General features: G+C 49.4%; 1 protein-coding gene across 1 annotated transcript in view; it reads left to right on the forward strand.

Annotated features, from left to right (window-relative positions):
• The first annotated feature begins 6,360 nt into the window (after positions 1-6,360).
• LOC123156003 (diacylglycerol kinase 4) overlaps positions 6,361-14,997 on the forward strand; it is a 48,562-nt gene continuing 39,925 nt past the window's right edge. The window contains exon 1 of the mRNA XM_044574173.1: positions 6,361-6,819. Coding sequence (XP_044430108.1) covers positions 6,361-6,819 — 459 coding nt within the window. The remainder of the gene's footprint in view (positions 6,820-14,997) is intronic.

Here is a 14,997-nt window from a genome sequence, read left to right on the forward strand (position 1 = left end):
TTGAAGAAAAAAAACATCTGCATCATGGCTCGATAGACGCCATGCCCCACGGTGGGCGCCAACTATCGTGGGAACGATTCCGACAATAATAAGGTATAGGGTAACGGAGCATGATCTATCGAGATGCATATGGGTGACACGGTGGTTTTAGTGAGTTCGGGCCTCTCACGATGGAGATAACAACCCTACGTCTCGTGCTCCGGAGAGGCTTTGTTTTATCTGAGTATATATCCGGAGATTACAATGTGTGTGTGAGAGAGAGGAACGAATCCCCATGCCTGAGCTAAGTCCTGAGACTAATGGTGAAAAGAGAGAGAGGTGGAAGAAAAGAGCCCCCCCCCCAAGTCTAGTGGTGGGGATGGCTTATATAGAGTGCGCCACCCCCTCACCTCCTATGTTACAAAGTGGTGCATGAATGCCATAATACTTGGCCACCACAAATCCGTCATGCTGACTATTGGTCTTCGCATATCCGAGTGAGTTACACGGCCGAGTGGAATGAGCTCGTCGAGTGGAGTGCCATGCTCCGAGTGGTCGTTGCCATCCGAGTGACTTCCAAGTTGCGGTGCATCTAAACGGCGATCTGGCCTAGGGGCCCAGTACAAAGTGTACGGTGTCCATGGGTAGGGTCTTTAGGTCAGGCATGTTACCCTACCCCTAATACATGTCCTCGTCATCTCCATGACAAGGAGGGAGTAGTTGACCCTGGGGGCTGAGGGTATGTACGAGCAACTATGTGTTTGATCTCTCTCTCTCTCTCTCTCTCTCTCTCTCTCTCGTGTTCTTGATTTAGCACGATCTTGATGTACTGTGAGCTTTGTTAATATAGTTGGATCATATGGTACTTTTCCCTTCTCTATCTTGTTCTGATGAATTGAGTTTTTACCTTTGAGGTTTCACTACTATCAGATTGAATACCTGTTGGATTTGTGAACACTTGATGTATGTCTTGCATATAAATACCCATGGTGACAATGAGGTATTATATTGATTCACTTGATGTATGTTTTGGCACTCAACTTGTGGATTCCCGAGGTGACATTGGGGTAATCTATGCATAGGGGTTGATGCACGTTTTCGTCCTTCTTTCTTCGGTAGAAATCTTGGGGCACTCTTTGAAGTTCTTTGTGTTTGATCGAATATTATGAATATGAAGTTGTTTGATGCATATCGATTAATCAACTCACAGATACTTGTGGTGACATTGAAGTATCTAGGTGACATTAGAGTTGGTTGATGTGTGTCATATGGTGTTATTTTAGTATGAACTAGGGCTGTTTGTGACACTTATAGGGATGACTCAATAGATTGATCAGAAAACATAACTTTGAGGTGGTTTCGTACCCTACAACAATTTCATCTTATGTTCTCCACTAGATAAGAACTTTGGAGTGATTTTTTGTCGCACGTTGAGGGATTGTTATATGATTCAACTATGTTAGCACATGTTGAGAGATTGCACTAGTGAGAGTATGAACCCTAGGCCTTTTTTTCAAGTATTGCAATACTGTTTATGCTCCGTTTTATCACTTGCTACCTTGCTGTTTTTTATTTTCAGATTATAAAAGCCTATATCTACTATCCATACTACACTTGTATCACCATCTATTTGCTGAACTAGTGTACCTATACAATTTGCCATTGTATTGGGTGTGTTGGGGACACAAGAGATTTCTTGTATTTGGTTGCAGGGTTGTTTGAGAGAGACCATCTTCATCCTACGCCTCCCACGGATTGATAAACCTTAGGTCACCCACTTGAGGGAAAATTGCCACTGTCCTACAGAACTCTGTGGTTGGAGGCGCAACACGAGTCTATAAGAATAAAGTTGTGTAGTAGACATCACACACCTTGCCGGCAAAGCCGCGCTCCTTGTATTTGAGCTCATACAATCAAAGCAGGAGTAGGGTTTTATGCTTCATAACGGCCTAAACCTAGGTAAAACCTCGCGCGTTTTGCTAGTTCTGCTCTTTGTGCTTGTTGATCTCCCCAGTCGAACCGCAAAGGGGCCTTTGCCGACCACATAAATTGCCATACGCACGACGCCCGAACCTCGGTAAACACCGTGTCTCTTGTTCGTCCTGTTACCATGAAGCCAAGATCCACAACTCCAGACCCCCTACCCAATATCCACTGGATTCAACCCCGACAATAGGGATCAACATCGAGGGGCTGGCCTCGTCCTCCTGCTTTACTGTCTCCTTCTTCTGCTCAACCTCACACTTCTAGTAGTACTTCAACTTGTTCTGGACATACTGTAGATTCCCCCGTGTGAACCTCACCATCGTTGCTTCATCACTATTGCTGGGAACAATGAGAATCCCTGCCTTCTTCTTTTTCTCTTAGATCGGTCATACAGCGAGATTCTCGGCCCGACGAACTCCGCCTGCTCCCGATTTTCGATCTCTGGGAAGTTCATCTCATGCCTAAGCCGCCAAAACGCCACACGGCGACGTCATTTGCACGCCGGCCTCATCGGCGGTCTCGAAGGTGCCGAGCCAGTAGCGATGACCATCGCACTGGAACTCAACAGTGAAGTTGCCGGAGGGTCGCGCCCGCTCCCCTATGACTTGCTCTTCGACGGCATGCCGACCGCGTGGGTGCGACATTGACGTGGGCGGCGGTGTCGATGGGAGATGACCGTAAGAAGTGCAACAGGGTGTTGCGGAGGCCGTGCGATAGCAGAGTCAGGTGGTGCTGCTTCTGAATAGGGTGGCGCAGCGGCAGTGGCAATGGAGGAGCAACATTGAGGAGGTCGATTTGGCCAATTTTAGGTGGTGCAATGGCGGGGAATTGGCGGATTCGCGATGGGGATGGGATGGATGGATCCGACGGTGGCGGGGTATGGTGGGTGACTTTCGACGGCAGCGGCGTGCGAGGTGTAGCCCGATAATCGTCGGGGGTGGGGGAATGAAGTTTCAGGAGGCAGTTGGGTGTTCATGCAGTCGACTGCGGTTTTACTCGGAAGCGTCTGGGATGCGAATTTGCATAACCAAGTATTTAACATCTATATCAAACATGAGTATTTTTTTTATATCTATATCATGTGTTGGAACACCGTTTTTTGGCCTTAGTGAAGTAAAATTCAATTATCTATACATCTACATCATATGAGTTATGTTCTGACTTGTCCCCTTTTTACCAACCCGTCCTAATTAAACGCACCCCCTAAATTCAACGCGGTATCCTGGAAGGTAACACATAATTTTTTTATAACTCATCCGTAAATAGAGTGAATTTTGCCCCGGAAGGTCCCATGTATAGATCACTTTGGATGGCCCCTTGCATGTAGCTATTTGCAGCTTTTGGCCGCCCCACCCATCCCACCTCCCATCCTTTTTCCTTTGACATCCAATTTTCAATCTTCTATATATTTTGAACGACAAGTTCAAATTAATTTGTCTTTTCAAGTTCATGTTGCTTGTGATGAGGGCTTTCAAATAAGATCTATTTTGAATATGTCTGACAAGTTTTTAAATCCATTAAGTTTCAATTGCTGAAACTTGGTACGCGAAATCGACAAAATCGCAAGTTTCACAAATTCAAACATAAAACTTGGTTTGCCCTTTTTTTAGAGAAAAGACATACACCCGACTTTATAGATAAAGCCAACAGGCAAAGTCACGACACAACTGTTCAGACATCACAGAAGAGAGGAGCAGTTAAGAAGTACGATTACATGGCAACCAAGCCAATCGAGGCACGCAGGCCAACCTTGATACCAAAAGAGCAATAAACTAAGCCATCGCCCTAGATCGCCGCAGCAGGGAGGAAGCCGTAGATCTCATCACAGATAGCATGTTGTCGAACGCCTCAAGGTCCACTTCCTTAGTCAATAATCTCCACTGCTGCAAAAAGATGTTGGGTTTAAATAAGCAACTTACAGGGTTAGCCAGAAAAATATGTTCAATAGTAAACTTGTTCCTAGTAGTCCATAGCGACCAACAGATCGCTGCCCAACCAACCCAGAATACCCTCTTAGACCGAACAGATAAAGAAGTAAGGCACCGCCACAAATCCTCGAAGGAGGATAGGTTCCAGTTAACATGAAGCCAATGTCTAATACAACTCCAAAGAAATTTGGCCAGCGAGCAATGAAAGAAAATGTGCTCGGTGTTCTCAACAGCCCCACATAAAGCGCATCTATCAGAACCCGGTCCGTTCCTCTTCCTAATCTGATCAGCCGCAGGTAATTTACGACGCAAAGCTTGCCACGTGAAAATCTTGATCTTAGGAGGAATGCGGGCCAACCAGATATCCTTGAATTTCACTGTATGGGCGCTAGAGATAAGTTTGGCGTACGCGGACTTGACTGAAAAACGACCAGAGGTGGAGTGAGGCCAAACTACCAAATCATCTTCCTCCGAGAGCAAGGGGAAGCAGGTAGTAAGATGTTGCCAATCATCCAACTCTGCAGGAGAAAGGGATCGCCGGAAGTTAAGGTCCCAATTGTTAACCGAGAGCTCAAAGATATAGATCTTCGGAGCAGAGCAATAAGAAAACAAGGTCGGGAAGGCCACTGCAAGGGTGGTGTCACCTACCCACCAATCTAACCAAAAGCGAGTGGACTTGCCATTCCTAACTACAAACTTAATGAGGGACTGAAAGATCGGGCGGACTTTAACAAGCTGGCGCCAAATCTGAGAACCACCCGAGGATGAGGCAAGCATTGGGCTCGAGGTAGGGAAATATTTAGCTTTGAGAAAGGATAGCCAGAGGGGGCGCTCCTCAAGAGACATGATTTTCCATCACCACTTTATCATGAGGCACTTGTTCATGACCACCGTATTAATGATACCTAAGCCCCCCATGTTCTTAGGCCTACAAATGAGATCCCATTTAACCATCCTATATTTGCGTTTGTTGTCAGAAGAGTTCCAGAAAAAGGCCCACCTATGCTTGTCGAAACCAACATGAATCCCTCCAGACAGGAGATAAAAGCCCATTAGAAACATTGGGAGGGAGGATAGACAAGCATTAGTAAGGGCAACCTTGCCCGCCTGAGAATTATAGCGACCTCTCCATGATAGAACCCTGTTCCCTACTTTGGTCACTATCGGAGCGAAGTCCTTAGCCAAGAGCTTAAGAGGGGAGATAGGGAGGCCCATGTATTTTAAAGGGAACGAGCCAAGGGAACAATTCAGAAGATGCGCCACTCTCTGGGCTTCAGAATCAGAGACCCCACTCACAATAACTTCGCTCTTCGAAAAGTTGATTTTAAGGCCAGATAACGCTTCGAAGCACATGAGGAGGAATTCCAGGTGTGTGAGGCTAGCCTCATCAAGTTCAACCATAATAATAGTGTCGTCCGTGTATTGAAGATGAGTGATGCCATTGGGAATCAAGTGAGAGCTAACAGGCGAAATGTGACCAGCCAGTGCTGCCCGAGTAAGGATGTGAGAGAGAGCATCCGCAACGAAGTTAAAGAACAGAGGGGAAGCCTGGTCGCCTTGTCTAAGGCCCCTGCCGTTGGCAAAGAAATTGCTTATCTGCCCATTGACCGATACAGCCGTATGGCCTCCCGATACCAGCTGCATCAAACGATGAACCACTTGGTGTGCCCTTGTGCGAAATTCAACGTCTTCGCGGATCCCGAGGTAAATCAGATGGTCGAGCAAGTTTGAACTACTAAAACTTGATAGAAACAATTACAAGTTTACAAGTTTTAAAACTAAAACTTAAACCCTAAATACTAAACACTAAATCCGTAAGCCCCAAGCCCAGAACCATAAAACCCTAAAAGCATATGAAAATTGATAAAACTAAATTAGTGGTACGACTATCAAGTTTCAACATTTGAAACTTAGTTTTTTTAAAAGTTCTCAGAATGTATTCAAAATTGGCCAGACTTGAAAGTTCTGATCGCGACGAACATAAATATGCAAATGGAACTTAATTTGGATTTTCAGTTTAAAAGATATAGTAAATTAAAATTAGGAAATGAAATGAAAAAGACATGGGAGATGGAATAGATGTCGCATTGAACTCAATGGCAAAAGCTGCATGTATGGAGCCATTTCTTTGTTGCACCAAAAAAAATGCATGAAGCCATTTATAAAATAATCAAAGAAAATAAGCATGTAGGCATGTGGATTTTCAATGGAATGGACGGCTAACACATACAAGGAGAATCTCTTTTCTCTGTAAATATAGGATTGCTCTTTAGCTATTTCCTGAGTTGCCTTGGCCGTTGAGGAGCGGTGCAGGCAACTCCTTCTCCTCGGCCCTTCTTTCCCCCGCGGGAAAAAACGACCATACAAAACTCCGCCTCCTTCAGCCACCTCCGTTCAAACCGCCTCATCGCTTGTTCTCCGCCCACCACCGGAAAACGTATTTCCTGGATCCTAACCCCCGATCGCGATGCGATCGCGGACGCGGTCGTGCTCGGAGATGTCCATATCACTGTCGGCATCACCGTCGCCGGCGGAGCGGGAGGCGCTTCGCTTGTCGCGCTCACCGCCGACGGCCGCGTCACCGCCGCTGGTTGGGGCTCTTATTGAGTCACTGTCATTCGGGAGCTGTGGGTTCGGCCGCGCCGCGTCCTCGGCGTTCGAGAAGGAGGACCTTCGCCTCCGCATCGCACTTCCGCAGCGCCTTCGCGACGCTCTGCACGCCGCGCTGAAGGCGAGGGACCCGTCGGCAAGCGCCTTCACGTTGGAGGAAGCCCCGGGGGTCGGCACCGCGGCCAACCCTTGGTTCGCCCTGGCGCCCGAGGACGCCCCCGAGAACCCCCTGGTTGCGCTCGTCAACCCGCGTAGCGGCGGTCGCCTCGGCCCCGTCCTCAAGTCCCGCCTCCAGGAGCTCATTGGTGAAGACCAGGTCAAACCTCTGTCCCTCTGTCAAACTTGTTGTATGCATGTTTCGTGTTGCGTGGTGCTGCCTGTGAGAGGGCCAGTTATTTTTTAGCGGTAGGGAAACATGCATACCACTACATTTTTTTTGAACAAGAAAATTATTTTATTTCATCAGCAACACTTTTACAGAGTACTGTTTTTAGGGTAACTTGTTGCCGCTTTTATTTAATCGTCAAACTTCGGAATGTCATCTGAAATTACATCAAGCACAAAGTCCGGTGGAACTCCTAGCCAAACCTTAAAAAGTTCATCTCCTACCCCTACCTTCGCTAACTTATGAGCGGCAACATTAGCACTTCGACTTACCCAAAAAACTTTATTCTCAGCAAAGCTACCAAGGATGGTTTTGATTTCTTCTACCCACGGGCTGACGGCGGAAAGATTCTTGCTGTCTTGCTGTAGCATATGCACCACGCCCTGAGCATCCAACTCCACATGAACTCTTGTCGCATTCAACTCCACTGCCACTTGCAAGCCCCTCTTGCAAGCCAGTATCTCTGAAGCTTCTAGTTTGACAGCGTTCGGGAAGAAGTGGCACGCAGCCGCCAGAAATCCACCGTTGTGATCCCTAAGCACCGCGCCACCTCCACCTTTCTGGCCATACTTTGAGATCGCTCCATCCGAATTTACTTTTATCCAGCCTTCATCTGGTGGTATCCATCTCTGTGATTCTGTCCGCTTTGGCTCCCTCGGCGCCTCCCGATGCACAGCTTTCCATTCTGCCATGTGAGAGAACACTGTGTGCATTATTTCATGTGGTGGCGCAATGGGTTTACCTTCTCTTGTAGCATTACGAGCTAGCCACAGACCATAAGTGGCCTGCACCATAATCTCCTTCTCTTCGTCGGAAGCACCGAAAACTAGTTAAGTAACCAGCGCGCTAGAGCACTCTGGGAGTCGATTGTGCACGGTGGGATCGCCACCGAAACTCCCTTCTCTGAGCGAAGAAGCTGCCAGAACCTCACTGAATGTTGACATGACCAAAAACGATGATGAATTGTTTCTTCACGACCACAGACAACACAAAAACTCCTGGTTTTATCCGACGTCGATGTAGTTCATACCATACTGTCAGCCCGTTTTTAATCATGCGCCACGTATGTATTTTTGCTTTGACCGGGGCACATGACTCCCACAGCGCCATGAACCCCTCATGCATCTGTACCAAGTCAGAGGGCTCTGGCTGTCCGGTCCTCGATCGGCCCAGTGATCTCCTCAAGTGGTACGCCGACTTGACATTGAAGCATCCATTTCTTGTGTAATTCCATGCCACATAATCTTGCTCATCTGGCCCGCCAATTGCAATCTGAAAGATATCTTGCGCATCACTAGGACTGAACATGGCGTTCACTTTAGTCGGATCCCAAGAGCGCCTGTTCGAAGAAAGAAGGTCAGCAACCCACGTGACGCCCGACACATAAACTTGACCTAGTGGTCTCATGCACCCCATTCTTGGTATCCAATTATCATGGTGGATATGGACTTTAGAACTATCTCCAATTCGCCAAATCACACCCTCCCTGAGAAGGTCGCGGCCATGAAGCACGCTCCTGTAGGTGTAAGACGCATTTGATGGGCAGGTGGCTGACATTATCGTCTCTTCTTTAAAATAGCGAGCTTTAAGAACCCTAGCACAAAGGGAGGATGGTACTTGCAGAATTCTCCATGCTTGCTTTGCCAACAAAGCTTGATTGAACGCCTCGGGATCGCGGAACCCCAGACCACCAGCTCTCTTTGCTGCACACATTTTTTGCCAAGAGACCCAGTGCACTTTCCTTTCACCATTCGTTGCACCCCACCAGAATTTCGAGGAGATCGAAGTCAGGTTCCGGCACATTTTCTTTGTGAGCTGAAAACAACTCATGGTAAAAGTAGGTATAGCTTGAAGCCCAGATTTAACCAACACCTCTCTAGATGCTTTGGACAGCCCTTGCCCCTTCAAACCACTTACTTTCTTTTTGAACTCTCCGTTACATATTTGAAGGTACCTTCCTTCAATCTACCAACCAGTGTCGGTAATCCCAGGTACCTCTCACTCAAAGCCTCGGACTCAACTCCAAGAGCTCCCTTTAGCTCAGCCTTCACCTCCTCCTGGCATCCCTTACCAAAAAAGATGGACGATTTTTGCAAGTTGACTCGCTGGCCGGAGGCCGCCTCATAATAGGCCGGGATCCCCTTTAGAGCCTCCATGTTGGCCCTCAAGCCTTCCAAGAAAACTATACTGTCATCAGCGAAGAGTAGGTGTGTCACATGGGGGCTAGTGCTCCCAAATGACACACCTTTTATCTCTGCATCTCTCTGAGCTTTCTTCAACAAAGCCGAGAAACCTTCCACGCAAAAAAGAAAGAGGTACAGGGATAGGGGGTCACCTTGTCGAAGCCCCCTAGAAGGTGAAAAATTCCTCGAGAATGCACCATTTAATTTGACAGAAAAAGTTGCTGTCGAGATGCACCTCATTACCATCATGATCCATGCATGAGAAAAGCCAGCTCTTTCCAACATCTGCTGCAAGAACACCCACTCAACGCGGTCGTACGCCTTCATCATGTCCAGCTTCACCGTACATAAAGGCTTCTTCCTCTTCCTCGTCCGAATGGCATGAATGCACTCATAAGCCACGAGTACATTATCAGTGATAAGCCGGCCCAGTACGAACGCACTTTGTTCCTCCGAAATAAGAATGGGGAGGATACCTTTCAACCTATTAGCAAGCACTTTTGTAGCAATCTTATATAAAACATTACAAAGGCTAATCGGTCAGAACTGGGACAACAACTCCGGTGAGTTGGTCTTCGGAATCATGACGATGATTGTGTCATTGAACGCAGCAGGGGCAGCAACCCCGCTCAAAAAGTCCCGGACAGCCCGACAAACATCCTCTCCTACTTGCGCCCAGTGGCGTTGGTAGAAAAGGGCCGGGAGGCCGTCCGGCCCCGGTGCCTTTGTTGCGCCCATTTGGAAAAGCGCCTCTCTGATCTCGTCGATGATCGTAGAAGTTAGTGCATCATTCATCTCCGGCGTGACAAGCTGTTCGATATGTTGGAGAAGATTATTTGCTCCTACCGAGCCCTCTGAAGAGAAAAGATTTTCGTAAAACTGTGCTGCCATCTCATGCATTTGTTCATCACTTGTGCACCTAGATCCATCCTCCCTGCGCAGAGCTTTCATCGTGTTTTTCCTCTTCCGATGCGAAGCGCGGTTTTGAAAATATTTTGTATTCTGGTCGCCCGCACTCAGCCAGTCCACCCTTGAGCGCTGTTTGTACATAACTTCCTCCCTTGTGTAAATTTCTTTGAGCCGCTCTTCAATCTCACGGACCTCCAGTGAGGACCCGGAGACGAGTACCCTCGTTTTTGCCTCTGCAAGCTGGTGCTTCAACCTGGTTATCGATCTTCTTATAGAGCCAAAAACCTCCCTCGCCCATCGCTGCATGGAGCCCGTCGTGCATTTAAGTTTCTGCCAGACCGCTCGGAGGCCCTGTTCTCCGGTAGCCGCAGCCTCCCAGGCCTCCTCAAACATTGCTTGATAGCTTTCATGGCGAGTCCATGCCTCTTCATAGCGAAAAGGCCTTTCTCCCGGTCCCCTTTGACGCGGAGCCGTCTCCAACTCCCGGACCAAAATTGCCTGATGATCTGACTCCTCCGTCATGATGTTTTCCACCAAAGTCTCCGGAAAAAGATGCAAGAAATCATCCGTACACACAGCGCGGTCTAACCGAACCTGGATATTCTTTGCTCCATCTCGTTTATTATCCCATGTATATTGATAACCCGTAAACCCCAAATCTGCCAGGCCGCAGTCGGCGAGACAGTCGCGAAATTCCTCCATTTGCATGAACGGTCTAGGGTTGCCACCAATCTGATCCGACTGGAAAAGAGCCTCATTAAAATCCCCCAAGAAAATCCATGGTAAATCATCTTGAGCCCGCAAATATCTTATTGCATCCCATGACTTTTTCCGCAACTCAGTACGGGGTTCTCCATAGAATCCAGTGATTCTATAGTTCTTACCCTCATCAGCTACCACTGCATCGATGAAATATTGACACCATGGACGGACTGTAACTTGCAGATGATCTCTCCACCACAAAGCAAGCCCTCCACTTTTCCCGACACAGTCCACGGCCACACCACACGTAAATCCCAAGCTCCACTTCAGTTTCTCCATTGCTCTCGCCTTTTTCTTTGTTTCACAAAGAAAAACCACCGCTGGGTTGTAGGACCATATCAGGTCTCTAAGCTCGCCTACTGTCGAGTCCAACCCCAATCCTCGACAGTTCCAGGCTAACAGATTCATTGTGCTCGGCGGCCCCGATCCTCGGGGTCCGCCGCTTTATCCTTACTCTCCGAAATCCGTTCAAAGACTGACATTGTCCTACGCCTGTTATCACGTATAAAACCATCATGCACAATTTGTCGTTCTGGATCATCCTTTGCCACCCAAAGCTGCCTCGGCCTCCTCTTCTTGTTCATATTTTCATACAGCCCACTGTCTCTTGGGTGAGTTTGCGCACGATCTGTTCTGTTCTTCCTCACGTAGTAGCCCCTCCTCCTTTCCTTTGAACCAAACAGCCGTGAACCAGTGTCCACGTCCGTTCACCTACCCGTCTCTCGTGCGCTACATGTGAAGATTTCACGTCCTCCTTTCCCTTTCTCTCCGGTTTTTCTGAGAATCGCCTCTATACCTCTGTTCGTCCACAAGCTTGCTTCGCAGCTCTCTTTCTCTTCTGTCCTCCAGATCTTCCCTCAAGTCTCTCTCCTTTGGACCCGATCCATTTGCACTAGACTTCCCCAGGCTGTGTTCCTTCGCTCCTTTGTCCCTAGTCTCGGTGCCAGTGCGCGAGGCTGCAGACCTAGACAACTCCGGCTGAAGGTTTCTCTTCACAGGCACATCACCAGCCCTCTGAGCAGCAAAATTACTCCGTTCACTATCTCCTGTCTTGCCGCTTCCCCAGCTATTGTTACTGCTCGCCGAGGCCCCTTGAGATCCTTCTTTCACCACTCCTGTTTTTCCAGACGCTGCCCTAAGGCAGCCGCCCCATTGTTGTGAAGAATACACTGGAGGGTCACACATCCAATTCACGTGCACTAGTCTCCCACACTCAAAGCAGAACTGAGGCACCTTTTCGTAACAGAAGTCATACCATGTACCCATCTTGTCAATAGGAGAAGATTTCAGATAAAAACCTCTAACAAGAGGGTCAAAAACCGAGATTGATGCGCGAACTCTAAGTTGGTTCCCTCTGGCAAAACCTTCGTTGTCAACATCCACCTTGATCATTTTCCCCAACCAATTCCCGAGTGCTTTTCCCATCTGTTCCGTGCGATTGTCAGGGGGGAGATCGAGCACCTGGAACCAAACATCAATCTTGTCGAACACCATCTCCGAGGGCCTTGTTCCTCCTTCATAATTCTTCAGAATCAGAAAACTAAAATCATATTGCCAAGGTCCATTGTAGAGCACATGTTTCCCGTCCCCTTCACACCCGAAGTGCACTTCAAACACGTTATTCCCTAAATCTCTGAACTTTGCCTCCTTGTGCAACCCCCATGCCCTTTGCATCGTTCTCTCTAGGACTGTCCTGTTGAGGGGTCTGGGTGAACATGATTTGCCCACCACTGCCCATCTAGCCTTGCGTGGATGTATCTGCTCGGTGGCTTCCAAGACTAACCCCTCGACTTCCTTGTCCATCAGAACCATGCTTCCCATCCTTGCGGACAAACTGGCAGCCGGATCCGGAGTTTTGCACTCTGCCGGGGAGTTTGACGATCCCCCGCTTGCTGAGCACACCGGTTTTTTCGCCGTCGGCGTTGCCGCCACGGACGCCCCCGGAGTAGCCTTTGATCTGGAGTCGCTGCGTTCGTCCCATCCATCTTCTCCGCCATCAGTTCCCTGCTAGCAGATCAGATGCGTTGCCGGTCCGCGATCTGGGAAGCGCCGTCGCTCCCCAACCGCTACCGGAGTCACACCACCCCCGCCGGCGAAAACCCTAACCCTAGCGTAGAAAGAGAATCGCCTCGTGATCGCCTCCTGACGCCTCAGAGTTTTCCTGCGTGGTGGACCCTCTTTTACAGAGTACTGTTGACATGTTGGTCGTCCGGTGCTACGTGGAGCTGCGGTCGCGGTGCTGGGTTGTCGGATGGCGCGAATCCAGGCAGGCATGGTCACGTCGGGTCTGCTTCGGCGTAGCGTGAGGCCGCTCTTGGGTTCGGGATCCCGCTCTACGCCCATCTCTTCTCCTCCCCAGTCCGAACACCCTCCCCTCTCTCCTCAACTCGTTCCCTTCTCCCCCGGCGCGCGTCGCCTCGCGCTTGCCGTCCACGCCCACGCCCACACTGTCAGGCTCGGACTCACGGAATTCCTCCTCGTGAACAACTCGCTCATCCGCGTCCACGCGGGTCTGCTCGGCCGCCTATCCGACGTGCACCTTCTTCTGCACTCCTCGGGTACTGGGGATCACGCTCATCACCTCGGACGCGAGGGCGGGGCGAGTCGCCGGTGCTCAGTCACTGTTCGACGGAATGCCTGCAAGGAATGTTGTGCGCCCTGGTGAATGGGTACGTGCAGGCTGGTGACGGGAGGGAGGCGCTGGGGTGTTCTCTCAAATGCAGGCCAAAGGTCCATAGAGATAAATCTTTGGCCTGGAGCAATTTTAGATGAGTTGCCTCGGAAGTTGATTTTTTTTTTGGAGGAGGATCACCCCCGGCCTCTGAGCGTATCATCAATTTTAGAGAGTTTGTCTTTGTCCAGCAGTAATTTTAGATGAGTTGCCCCGGAAGTTGATGCGTGGGCGTCTCATCAACATATTGCAGGACAGCAAGGGGAATATTTGGGTCGAGGGGTGGTGAAGCAGCCCATCTTGATGAGCTCGCAGGATTAGGCGTTGGAGGATGTCCGCTACCAGGATAAAAACATAGGGGCAGAGGGGGTCTCCCTGGCGGAGCCCATTTTTGCAGCTGATCCAATTGCCTGGCACCCCATTGGGCATGATAGCTGTTTTTCCTGAGGATAGTAGCGAGTTAATCCTAGCAACCCATTTTGGTGGGAAGCCCATGTGGATTAAGAGTGTAGGAGGGGTTTCCCAAGCGATGGAGTCGAAAGCTTTGCGGAAATCAAGTTTGAAGATCATCATCGTGGCTTTACGAGAATGGCAACAATTGAGCAGGTCAGCCGCATAGATAAAGTTTCCGCAATGGAGCGCACATTTATGAACCCTGTTTGGTCGTCCTGAATAAGGAGTGGTATCAGGGGTTTCGGTCTATTTGTGAGGAGCTTGGCAGTGGCATTTGGAGGGCAATTCTGAAGGGGGATGGGCCGGAAATCATTTTGCTGATCTGGCTACACTATCTTTCGGATGGAGGACCATGAAGGCGGTATAGAAACGATCAACACCTGGGTCTAGATTATGGAAAGCGCGGAAGAAAGGAATGATGGTCTATTTCGTGGAGTGCCTATATTTTTCGGTAGAAGCAAGGGCCGAAACTGTCAGGTCCAGGGCTGGCATTTGGATTCATTTGGAGAAAAGCATCATAGATTTCCTAATCAGAGAAGGGGTCATCAAGTGCTCGGAGCTGGGTCAGGGCCTCAGGGGTTTGGAGTAGAGATCTGACAAGGAGAAGTTCCAGCCATGAACTATGGTGGTCTGTATCAGATATCGGTAAAAGGAGTTTATAACAGAGGTCTTTTCATTGTGCGACGGTCTGGTGCAGCGCTTGACGGCGCTTGAGCAACGGCAGCCGACCCTGCCCCCACCGCCAGATTCCACCACGGCTGCAGCTGCCACCCATGACACCACCTCCGTGTCCCAAGCCCTCCTCCCCAGCAGCGACTCGCCCCTGGTGATTCCCCTTGCCAAAAGCACCTCTGGTGTCCCCTTATCCAGCGAGGGAATCGCCACCATCGGCGCCGGCGGAGCTCCACCCGCCGGGCAGATTGCCCACCCCCACCATCCCCTCACTTTCCTGCCTTCACTGTCTACTTCCCCTCGCAACACAACCCTGTGCAGACAGCTGCCAACCACCATCAGCGGCCAACACCCTTTTAGCAACTCCAGCCATCTCCTTGCTCGCCACAGTCACCCCTAACATCAATCTGGGCCACTTGGCACCCTCACCCTACACCCCAAATCCCACCCCAATCTGTC

Source organism: Triticum aestivum, chromosome 7B, assembly GCF_018294505.1.
Source record: "Triticum aestivum cultivar Chinese Spring chromosome 7B, IWGSC CS RefSeq v2.1, whole genome shotgun sequence".
Taxonomy (NCBI): Eukaryota; Viridiplantae; Streptophyta; class Magnoliopsida; order Poales; family Poaceae; genus Triticum; species Triticum aestivum.